Source organism: Phalaenopsis equestris, unplaced genomic scaffold (assembly GCF_001263595.1).
Source record: "Phalaenopsis equestris unplaced genomic scaffold, ASM126359v1 Scaffold000002, whole genome shotgun sequence".
NCBI lineage: Eukaryota > Viridiplantae > Streptophyta > Magnoliopsida > Asparagales > Orchidaceae > Phalaenopsis > Phalaenopsis equestris.
In genome coordinates this window covers 41807855-41820546 of record NW_018164444.1, presented here as the reverse complement: position 1 = coordinate 41820546, position 12692 = coordinate 41807855, and the positions used below count along the sequence as shown (strand labels likewise).

The window sequence follows — 12692 nt, the reverse complement described above, 5'->3', positions numbered from 1 at the left end:
ACGAGCCGAATACGAGCTTCTTAACGAGCTGAACACGAGCTGTTCGCGAATAACTAGCCCTTTTGACAGCCCTACTCAATTCTTTAAGAAAATATATTAACATTAATTATTTAAATTATTTGGTATATTTTATAAAAGATTATAAAAAATACGTCATGTTATATTATATTAGCATTAAATGCCATGCGCCGAGCAAACAGCTGTCCTACTGATATACTAATCAGAGCTGGCATCAGATACCTCCGTCGGCTTATGACGGCTGCATTTAAGTTTCTTATAGCATAATGCTAGAAGAGGATACTCGGAAGAGAGAAGAAAATGACGCTCAAGGTTTACGCCAATCGACTGTCGCAGCCTTCACGAGCTATCATAATCTTCTGCAAGTATATCTCCAAATCCTATTTTACTGCTGTCGATCAATGCTTCAACCTGCAGTGATTAATTTTTGTGCATCTTTCTCTCCGTTGGCCATTTTACAGGGTAAATGGAGTTGATTTTGAGGAGATTAGTATCGATCTGCTTAAGGGCGAGCATAAATCACCGGAATACAAAGGTTTCCAGAAGTTATTATGTCCTATTTTACGGTTAATTAGCAGAATCTGTAGGCTGTAAAGATTTGTTTGAATGTTTTTGCTGCTCAAGTGGCCAATTCTGGAATGCTCATAATAGTTTATTTTGATTAGTATATATAAAGGTTTTTACTGCAATGACGAACTCCCGATTTGTACATTTTGCAGAAATAAATCCCATGGCACAGGTTCCAGCAATAGTTGATGATGGGCTTAAATTATCTGAAAGGTACTTCCTGGTTTTCTTTGATTAGTTTGTAGACCAACATAATCATGTTCTTGATTTTATCTGAATCACTCTGTAGTGTTGTGCTAATTTTAATTCAGTAAAATAACAGTGGCAACTCCTAAAATGCTTGCAAAAGAAAGTCCAATTCAAAGTGTGTTATTGGTAACATTTAAATGTGTTAACTTCAGGAAATAATTGATTATCTATGTTGGATCCCGAATTGTCTTTTGCGAACACGTCTCGAGAGTTAAAATCGAGTGAATGAGAGAATAAATTAAATCAAGAGTTACTGTGGACAGAATCGTAGGAGTCCGAATAACCTGCCTCCCTTTGGTCATCCTTTTGTCTCTTGTTTATATGAATACATTTTATATAATTACAGAAATGAGAGAACAATTATGAAAATCATTTTTAATATGATTAATGCTCTAATTGATTGTATGGATTTCATTCCATATCTACATTACAAATTGAGTTTTGATGTAATGGTAATCCCTTGGTCGATTCACTAGATTGCATCTGAATGAGACGATCGTCTGGTTGACGACTGTTTCATGTGTTTGGTCAACCGAGGCGTTCAGTTGAATGACCATATCGTCCTCCACGAAAAAAATGGGTTAGCTATCCAATCGCGATCAGAGAGTTTTTGCCCGCGCTCCGGTTAATTGGTCGGTCGACTGATGAGTTAATTTATTTTTTCGGGTGAGTTGTGGCTCACTTTTCACTTTGACTTAAGTTTTATGAGACTTACGTCGTCTACCTGGTTGGTTTACCACCTCAGATGGATACCTCTATTTGTAAGGTCTTAGGCAGTTCTTACCACTGCTTGTGTCTGGAATTCTATGAGACTTGCTGTTATGATGAATAATGCCTCGCCCTTGGCAGATCTTGTCTTCATTGGGCAAAGGATCATCTTTAGAGCTTTAACCTGTTCCGGGTTCAAAGATGCAGCTTCACCTGCTTGATGGTGACTTACCGATCGAGTGTTTACCCTTAGGGGAAGTTTTTTATTTTTGGCTGTTCGTTCTTTTTGAGATTCGCGCCGGTAATTCTATTGCGTATATATTAGTTCCCCGAATTTTCCTGCTCTTTGGTGGCGACAACTATGATAAGTACATGAAAATTATTATCTTAATTGTGTCACAAAAATCATGAAAAGTTAATGATTAGTTTTTTCTTTATTTTTGTGCCTGACGTGTCTTATAAATAAGGTCAGGAGTTGGGTTGTTCATTTTTTGCCAACATTTTTCGGGTTGCTGAGTAGGTGTTATGTTGGGCGGCACGAGCAACAGGACAGTTAACCCAGCATACTGGCTTTGGTGGGGTATTTACTTGCTTCGACATCTATCCCAAAAAAGAAAAATGTGGTTAGGAAAGAAAAAAGGCGAGGGACAGTCGGTTCCGAGTCGGTCGACTGGGTTGCTTCTTTCAAGGGGCCTGAAGACGGTCGCCAAAGAGGCTTTGGAAACCCGTTGGCTCTGGCCCAAGCGAAGTCAGGGCTGTGGTCGACCTATCCGCCCTGTCCGGGGAAAAGAATGCCGACGATCGTCGTAGCCTAAGGGCAGAGGTGGCGGTTGACCCTTTGCTGCTTGCCCCGGAGGAAAAGGGAGGAGGCACCATAGCGGGAGAGGAAGGTCATCCCTTGACTAGGTCAGAGCTTGAGAGGCTCATGGATTTGTAAGAAATTTTGTTTGACTTTGGCTGACGCAGCAACTTAAACTTCCTTCTAAACGCAGATGTGTCGGTCAGGATGGAGGATGTCGAGGGCGCTGGGCCATCGAGAGATGTGATCGACTCGATTCCTATCGTTGCCGCCGAGTCCCTTGATGCGATCATCCTCCCCCTTTTCCGTCGATCGACATGGGCGAAAGCTCTCAGCAAAATCACCTTGCGTACTAGAGACTCCCTCCTGGATCGGTGGCATGTCGAGTGCAGGAGATGGTAGAGGATCTGCACCAAACAATGGAAGGCCCTGCCGACTCATCTGCTTTGGGTGGATGGCTCGCTGTGAACGTCTGGAGGTCGCCTTCCAACTACGGTTGGCTACCATCCCCCGGCTGGAGGAAGAGGCCGCGTCGTTGTTAGGTTCCCTGAACGACATCCGAGCTGAGATAGGGATCCATCTGCGGTTTGGTAGTTCTGAGTTGATTCCATAATAAAGCCGATTGGATGGAGCAGATTAGGCTTGGTTGAGAGATGTTCCTCCAGAGGTTGCTTGAGAAGGGGTATGCCTCGTCTGAAGCCACAAAAGACTCATTTATTAAGCATTTTGTTCGATACCTATAATAATAATATTATAATAAAATAATATTTTAAGGAATTTGAAATGACAATTGGTGCGACGCTTATCTTTATGCTATTCTTCGGTTTGCGCACCCACCTTATAAATAAGGTTAGGGGTTGCGATATTTCACTTTTGTACTTTGTTCTTTGACTTTTCTAATTCATTTTCCTTCATTTACTCTTGTTCTTTTCATTCGGCTACAATGACTTCAAAGTATTCTTCGATTTTCTTCAGCACCGTGAGGGCGGCCAATTCTTCTTCTTTGACGGACCAAGACGTGAAGAGTCTTCAGGAGCGCTATTTGTTGGGTGCACAGATTACCCTCCGCAGGATATCCGTCGTAGGGCACCTGACGGACGATGTGGGCCTTGATCTAGTGTTATTACAGGATCAGTTTAATTACAGTTACTTGTGCACCTATGACTGGAGCTCAGGGGTGTGTTTACTAGATATGAGGTCATTCGGGCCCAAATTCTTCTAAACTCTATCGCAACCATCTTGACTTTTGTCATTTTTGCTGTCGTTTCAGTATCCATTGGTCTATGGACACCTTCAGTTACTACTTCTCCTTCAAGGTTGATCAGAGAGGGTTTGTCATGTTTTCGCTTTGGCGAAAACTTCATTTGCTTAGCGTTGAGAATAAAATCAAGGATTGACGTAAAAATTTCTTGGCCGGTTCTACATATAGTGATTGGGAGATTGCCACTTGCCCGCGGGAGGTTGCCGGTAGCAAGTCGAGGGCCTTACCAGCCGATCTGCGGGATGCCCAAGACTTGCTGAAAGGGAGTTCGATGTCGGTCCCTCATTATACTACGAAAAGGACGGTGAACGAGGTAATGGAAGGGAGGACAAAAAGTCGGATGCCAACAAAGCCGCCCGAGCAAAAGCGGCGGAGGAAAAGCAGTGACAAAAGTTGAAGGTCGGTCCATCCCGTGAGACTTTTATGATAGGTGACATTCTTGATGTTGTGTCTCCTGGTATCGGACGATTTATAACTTTTATTTCTGAGACAACGATCATTGTTTAGGACACAGTGACTGGTAGTTAAAAATAATTTCACGATCTCATTCGTTTATTGTAGGGCAAAGCGAAGGGGCCAGAACGAGCTCTGAGGAAACTCAGTGGGGGATTGCTGCTGTAGATCCTTCCTCTGCTGTGCCAAGTGAACCTATCGCCGCTTCTCTGCTGACTGCTTGACCCGCTGCTACTCATTTGAAGTGGGTTGCGAGGGCCAAGATTGCTGAGTCTCCTCGGCCCTCGACCGGTTCCACTTTAGGAGGCTCTGCTTCTTGCTCTAGCTCCGAATCTTTGCCATTTCTGGAGGGAGAAGCCGTTCATCGAGAAGGGAAGGAGCTGATGGAGGGTGCTAACGTCCCGACCCATCTTCTCTCGCTAAGGAGAAAACGGGGGGACCCTGGCTGGCGCTCGCCATAAGGGGGTGAGGGTTGGTTATGGATCGTTGATGACGAGTGATTCAACTTGCTAGATGTCTCAAGTGATTGACATCTTCTGTCAGCCGACACTCAGTGCATGCAGCCACTTCTGACATAAATGACTTGGTTTTTGGCTTTTTAGGCGGAGCTCAAGGAACTTTCTCATGAGAGACTTCTTGAGCTTGCCGCTTGATTGCACCTGGAGGCTAGCTAGATTTCTCGCTCTTTAGGACTTGCTTTCATGAAAATGACAAACTCTCTGAGGGTAGCCAAGGAGAGTCTGTCAAAGTCCCAAGGGGAAGTTGACCGCCTGCCCAATGGCTCCACAGGGCTTGTGATGATCGGGACTTCACCAGATTGATGCAGCAGTAGTCTGTACAAAGGGTGGAGCAGCTGAAGATGGAAATCGCTGAGCTTAGGGGATATTGAAGTCACTTGTACCTCGCGAGGAGTTAGCGGGTCAACTTAGGCTGGGGTTCGAGTATGCTACCAGCGGTTCGTTCATCATGTCTTTGTTAGCCCGAAGTTTCTCGACCCATCCGAGTATAGTGCTTTAATCTCCGATCGTTCTGCAGATGCCTTGGAAGAGAATGATGGCTCGAGTAGCGGGAGTGAATTTTTTGGTAATCAAGGCGATAATCGATCATCTAGTCCGTAGCGCTTAGACCCTGCGAGGATACTCTTTTTTTGGCTAAAAAATTGTCACTATTATACAAAAAGACTTGTAATTCTTTGCATAATTGATCCTTTTTGCTTTTTCACGATTACTTTTGCCACTTCGGCTTGTTATGAAATTTTTAGTTTTACCTGTAACATTGGCTTTCAGAGAGGCTTGCTCTCGGGTCAGCCAATGGATTCAGAGAAATTGATTTGACCATAGTGCCTCGGTCGGTTAACTCTTGTTTCTTCGGTTCACTTAAGTCGGTTTGTCCTTTGAGTGGATACCAGTCCCGATCGATTCTTTCTCCAGGCATAGATTTTGTCGTTACCTGAGAAGGTGATGATCGGGGCTTTCGAGATGAATTTTACTCCTTTTTTGTGAATCTTGTTGCTAAAGAGGAGAGAGCATCCCTGGGTAATCTACCGTATAGACTCCACGTCGGCTTACGATCAGAAGTTATCGAACCGGGGCTTTCGAGATGAATTTTACTCCTTTTTTTGTGAATCTTGTTGCTAAAGATGAGAGAGCATCCCTGGGTAATCTACCGTACAGACTCCACGTCGGCTTACGATCAGAAGTTATCGAATTTTTTCAATCGATTACACAACAATCGATCGATTTATGTAGAATCGGCAGGTCTCTCGGTGGTTTTTCTGGACCTACCGGGGACTTACCTTGGTTTTGCTAGCTAGCACGGATCTTTGCTGCTACCAGGTACGGATATTGTCGTCACCTGTGGGAGGCGTCCACTTAGGTCTTGTAAATGATTCATGTGCCTCATTTGTGGATCTTGTCGCTAGGGAGCAGGAAAGAGGGCGCCCCAAGGGTTCCTACCCGTGGCTTCTTTTTGGGGGTGTTTGGACTGAGCGATGGCCCTACTTGCTTGATCGTCATGCGATCTTCAACCGCCCGCCCGCCCTTAGCTTTTGACCGTCGTTAAGTCTCCGAGTTTATTGGGCAAGGGTTTGAAAACATACTTGGCCAAGTCCCGGGACCACTCTGCATTTAATGCCCTTTTTGGGAACTGGCGAAGCATTAAAAGCTGCTTGATGGCGACGTGTCGCTTTCATTTTGGGAAATGAAATGACGTGATGTCCCATCAGTGCATCGAGCCAGTGACTTTTTGTCAGGTGGTCCCCCCCGTGAACAATTGACTTTTCCTCTCTATATAAAGGGGGAAGAGGTTCACGGTGTCCTTGCACTTTCTAACATGTGTGGTTGAACTTGTGAGGGTGGAGAGTGGTCGTACGGCTCTTTACACAACCGATAGTGGATGAGATCTTCCAATGATATGGGTTTTGTTGTTTTGTGGCTGGGGCCCTCATTTTAACTTTTTTTTTGCTGCGAGTCGTGTATTGAAGGGGAGAGTTTTCTATGGGTCGGACATCGAACCTCAATTGAGTCAAGTCAGATGTCTGAGCAGAGACTCTTCCCGCAAATGGATGGGGTTGACTTCTAGAGGGGGTGCTAAACTCACCGCCTTAGACGTACAATGCGTCCGTTCGGCCGTTGTTGCACGCAGTGTGGGGTTCGCTATGTCGCTTGATGCTTCCTTGCCCGGGGTTCCGAGAGAAAGACATGAAACCTCCGGTGGCAATGTGTTTCACTCTCGCTCGTTCTGTCAATCTATGATCGCGTTACATAGTCAGAACTCTGCTGGAGTGTGGGTGAAAATTCCTTTCGCTCACGGCCACTTTCTACATTCCGAGCAGAGGCTTCAGGCCGTGAAAAAATTCTTAGGTTCAATCGGATAGTTGACGAAGGTGAGCGATGACTAACAACAGTCGGTGACGGTCGGTGGTAGTTCACAGAGGTCAGCGGTGATCGACGGTGTTCGACGGTGGTCGACAGAGGTCTCCCGGACAACGTTTCAACCACCCTTTTCTTCCTCCTTTGAACCGAGGAAGATCAGTCGGAGTAATACGCTTCGGGTGTCTGTGGTGAGGGCTTTTTTGTGTCCAGATGCTGGGCATTTCGTACACAAGAGAAGGCTATGGTGAAAAGAGTGGACAAAGCCGGATTTTTTGATGAGAACCTGCCTGGTCCAACCAACCTCTTTGCTGCGACGATGCTCTAAGTAGAGGTGTGTGCTTGTCTTCCAAATAACAATGTTCTCTCTCCTCAGGTGTGTCGGCCTTTACTCATACAATGGACCAACCAACCTTTCCGAGGGTTAGTTTCAGTCTAAAGATTTGTAAAGTACATATAGACATCTTGTATCTTTTAACTCGAATGAATAAAATCACTTTTTATTTTTATCATATCCTCATTTCTGTCGCATCTTATTCTTTCTTCATCATTGTTATGTTGTGACTTTATTGCCATTGATCGATCGACAATGCCTTTCTTAGAGCTGTGACTTTATTGCCTGATGCGTGCTAGAAAATTCGCGGCGGTAGAGTGATTTCCTTCTGTTCGATCAAAGCTCAATCGATAAAGACGATCGTTTGGCGGGTTTTTAGTTCGACCCGAGTTCCCCGAGTATCTCGGAGCCAGAGGCATTGAAGAGGAATTAGTTTATCTTTTATTATATTAATCGAAAATTACAATAAACAACGACACTTCACTTTGAATTTACAAGAATAAATTTGGAAAACAAAGAGTTTTTCTAGAAAACAATTTTTTCAGATCATCTCTGCTCCAGGTCCGTTGGGAGTTCCTTCCCTCCGTATGTTTTCAATCGATATTCCCCAGGCGAGACGCATTGACAGATAATATATGGTCCTCTCCATGTCTGGTCTAACTTACCGACTGCTTGTTCGCGAGCTGCTGGATCGGCTTTCTTTTGGTCTAGATCTCTCGAGGCGAAAGCCTTCTCTCGAACATGTTCGCGAAGTAGCAAACAGTTCACTTCTTAATCTCTTTCCGTTGGAGTGCCGCTTTCACTCGAGTTTACTCCGTGAGGTCGAGGGCTAGCATCGCCCCCTCGATGTTTGCATGCTGCCACTTGATCAGTTCGTCTCCATCAAACGAGGAGGCTGTGACGACCATATGGCTACCGGTAGCACGTCCTCTATTCCATGGTCAACATAAACGGAGTTTGTTCGGTCGCCGAAAAAGGCGTTGTTCGGATCGCCCAAAGCACTGATGGTAGCAGGTCCACTCAGCTTCCCTTGGCTCCTTCAACCTTTTTTTCGTAATAAACTCAAGATGAGCTTTTCAGCTGCCTCAGCTTGCCCGTTCATCTTAAGGTGATGGACCGAGGCAAACTTCAGATCAATCCCTTGTTTCACACAAAAGTCTTTAACGTATCGGTCCGCAAATTGAGTCTCATTATCAGTGATGATGACGAGCGATAATCCATACCTACAAATCAAATAAGACCTTATGAAGTTCTAGAATGCTTCTGCATTGATTTGAGCGAGTCGTTTTGCTTCGATCCATTTTGAAAAATAGTCGATCGCTACTAAGAGGAACTTTCTCTGGCCTCTTGACGGGGTAAATTGCCCAAGAATGTTAAGTCCCCACATGGCGAATGACCAAGGGCTTACTATCGGTTGTAGCTTTCGAACCGGCTGATGATGTATATGCACATATGTTTGACATTGTTCGCGCCTTTTTGAGAATTCTGTCGTATTTTTCAGGTGCGTCGGTCAGAAGTACCCCAGTAGTTGCACGCAGTAAGCAAGTATCTTCTCTCCAGAGTGGCTGCCACACTCTCTGAAATGTATCTCCCGGAGCACATCTTGGACTTCGCTCTCTCTCAATGATTTTAGGTGTATGGAAGTAACCTACCTTCCGAACAACTTCTCGTCAATTAATAAATACATGACGACTTTGATTTTAAGATGCATAGGATTTTTGATTGTTTTTTCAACTTTGTCAATCTCTAGGTAGTAGATGTATGGATCCATCTAAATCGTGGTCCCGTCGATTGCTACCTCTATATCCTCCGGTTTGCCGACCGTTGGCTTGGTAAGTTTTCTGGGTATTCCTCCCAAACTTATGTATTTGGAGAGGATATCGGCTACTTGATTGTCCTCCCTACTGATGGGTTTGATGCGGAAGTTCTTGAATATTTTAATTTCCTTTTTTGTCTTGGCGAGTTATCTCGCCCTCAGCTCATCTCTGACTTCAAATTCATCATTAACCTGTTTTACGACCAATAAGGAGTCAACCCTTACTAGGATGTCAAAAATACGCGCCTTTACATCATCAGCCGGCTCGGAAGCTACAACCGATATTCAGCCCTTGGTCGTTCGCCATGCGGAGACTTGACATTCTCGGGCCATTTCCCCTATCAAGAGGCCAGAGAATGTTTCTCTTAGTAGCGGTCAATTATTTTTCAAAATGAACCGAAGCAAAACCACTCGCCCAAATCAACGCAGAAACAGTCTGGAACTTCATTTGGTTCGATTTGATCTGCAGGTATGAACCGTCGCTCGTCATCATCATTGACAACGGGAATTTTGCCGTATCTTTCAGGAGTGTCGGTCAGAAGTACCCTTACTGTTGCACGCGGTAAGCAAGAGTTTTCCCTTTAGAGTGCCTGATACACTCTCCGGAATGTATCTCCTGGAGCACATCTTGAACTTCGCCCTCTCTCAAACACTTTAGCTATACCGAAGTAACCGACCTTTTGAACAACTTCTCGTCAATTAATAGATATAGGGTGACTTTGATTTTAAGACGTCTAGGATCTTTGATACTTTCAACTTTCCCGGTCTCTAGGTAGTGGATGTATGGATCCATCCAACTCTTGGTCCCGTCGATCGTTATCTCCATGGCCTCCGGTTTGTTGACCGTTGGCATGGTAAGTTTTTTAGGTATTCCTCCCAAAGTTAAGTATTTGGAGAGGATATCGACTACTTGATTGTCCTCCCTACTAATGCGCTTGATGCGAAAGTTCTTGAGTCTTTTAATTTTTTTTTTTGTCTTGGCGAGCTCATCTCTGGCTTTAAATTCCTCATTAACCTGCTTTACGACCAACAAGGAGTCAACACTTACCAGGATGTAAAAAATACGCGCCTTTATATCATCAGCTGACTCGGAAACTACAACTGATATTTAGCCCTTGGTCATTCGTCATGTGGGGACTTGACATTCTCGCGACATTTACCCCATCAAGAGGCCAGAGAAAGTTCCTTTTAGTAGTGGTCAACTATTTTTTAAAAAGAATAGAAGCAAAACCACCGCTCAAATTAACGTAGAAGCAATCTGAAACTTCATATGGTCTGCTTTGATTTGCAGATATGAACTGTCGCTCGTCACCATCACTGACAATATGAATTCCGTCGTATCTTTTAGGAGTGTCGGTCAGCAGTACCCTTGCCATTGCACGCGGTAAGCAAGAGTCTTCCTTCCAGATTGCCTGCCACACTATCCATAATGTATCTCCCGGAGCACATCTTGAACTTTATCCTCTCTCAAGCACTTTAGATATATCGAAGTAACTGACCTTCTGAACAGCTTTCCGTCAATTAATAGATACAGGGCGACTTTGATTTTAAGACTTCTAGGATCTTTGATTCTTTCATCTTTCTCAGTCTCTAGGTAGTGGATGTATGAATTTATCCAATGCTTGTCCCGTCGACCGCTACTCCCATGTCCTCCAGTTCATCGATTATTGGCCCGGTAAGTTTTCTGGGTGTTCCTCCCAACCATATGTGTTTGAAGATGATATCAACGACTTGATTTTCCTCTCTGTTGATGTGCTCGATGCGAAAGTTATTGAATCTTCTGATTTTCTTTGTTGTCTTGGCGAGGTATCTCGCCATCAACTCATCTCTGGCTTCAAATTTCTCATTAATATGTTTTATGACTAACAAGGAGTCGAACCTTATTAGGATATCCCGAGCACCTATCATGTAGGCCAAGCAGAGTCCGACGATTAGTGCTTTGTACTCTACTTAATTATTCATGTTGTCGAAATCCACCGAGATCATCTGGTAAAGATGCTCTCTGGCTGGGTTGCATAGGACCAGCCCTAGTCTAGCCGCTGTCTGTTTGGAGGCTCCATCAACATATATGATCCACGTCCTGTCTTCAGTGACCATTCTCTCGTCTGACTGCTCTGTCATGGAGATGTCAGCAGAAAGTTTGTGATTGCTTGGGCTTTGGCTGCCGCCTGAGGAACATATGTGATGTTGAATTCGTTGAGCTCTATCGCCCTCTTCAGGAGTTGATCGGAGTGCTCTGGCTGTGTGAGCATAGATTTCAACGGATGGTGTGTGGTGACACGGATTAGATGCATTTGGAAGTACGGTCGTAGCCTGTGAGCGGAATTAAAACGAATATTAGTTTTTCCATAACTGGGTACCTGATTTCGGTGCCATGAAACACTCAGCTCTTGTAATAAACCGGGTATTGTTTTCCCGCCTCCTCTCCGATTAGAATTGAGCTTACAGCCTCTCGCCTGACTCCCAGGTATAGTGATAGCTCTTCCGTTGGTTTCAGGCTCTAGAGAATTGGTGGGGATGCTAAGGAATCCTTAAAGTTTGTGAACGCCCCTTCGCATTCAGTTGTCTATTCAAAACACAGATTTTTCCTTAGTGCCTGAACGCTGCATACTTGTCTTTCGACTTCAGGATGAAAAGACTGAGCCCAATAATATGGCTTGTCAGTCTCTGAATTTCCTTGGTGCTCCGTGGGGGCTGCGACATGTCTAGGCTCGTCTGTACTTTCTCGGGATCGACCTTTAATCGATCAGGAGTCAACAAAAAGTTGAGGAACTTGTCGGTCGACGCTCCGAATGTGCATTAGGCAGGGTTCAATCTCAAATTGAATCTTTTGAGTGTTCTGAAGGTTTCTTTTACATTTTCGATGTGTTGTTAAGCTCACTTACTTTTACCTAAGATATCGTTGATATACTCCTCAACAGTCTTTCACTTTTGATTAGAAAAATTACATCCATGAGGTGTGGATAGTTTTTCCCAACATTTTTTAAGCCTGAAGGACATTACATTAAAACAAAAAATGCCTTGTGCAGTAATAAATGCTGTTTTCTCTGTGTTGGTTGGATGTATTTTTATCTGATGGTAACCAGAGTAAACGTCAAGGAAACTAATTACTGAGTATCCGACCACTGCGTCCACTAAGGTGTCAATCTTCAGCAGGTGGTAGGTGTCATTCGGGCAAGCGGCATTGAGGTTAGTGAAGTCGACGCACATTCGTCACTTGTCGTTGGCTTTCTTAGCCATGAAGACGTACGAAAGCCAAGTTGGGTGGTAGATTTCACGGATGTATCCAGTGTCCAACAGTTTATATACTTCCGCCGCTATCGATTCGGCCGAAGTTCTGGCGGTCGACTAGATTTTCTGTTGGACTGGTGAAGAGTAGGGGCTGATGTTTAGCCGGTGGCACGTTGTGTAGATCAAAACGCCGAACATTTTTGCTCCGGTCCAAGCGAACACTTCATGGTGCTTCTGAAGCGTCTGTACCAGTTGGTTCCTGAATGCAGCATCAAAACATTCACTTATCAGAAAAACTTTACCGAGTTCTTTGTCGGACAATGACACCTGTAGGACGACCTCACTGCTCTCTAGACCTCTCTCCCTCTGGATCTGGATGTCGAGCG

General features: G+C 44.5%; 1 protein-coding gene across 1 annotated transcript in view; it reads left to right on the top strand.

Moving 5' to 3' along the window:
• Window positions 1-223: 223 nt before the first annotated feature.
• Window positions 224-12692, top strand: part of LOC110039277 (glutathione S-transferase T1-like) — a 26233-nt gene continuing 13764 nt past the window's right edge. Inside the window, exons 1-3 of the mRNA XM_020744285.1 lie at window positions 224-383; window positions 480-553; window positions 738-798. Coding sequence (XP_020599944.1) covers window positions 319-383; window positions 480-553; window positions 738-798 — 200 coding nt within the window. The 5' untranslated portion in view covers window positions 224-318. The remainder of the gene's footprint in view (window positions 384-479; window positions 554-737; window positions 799-12692) is intronic.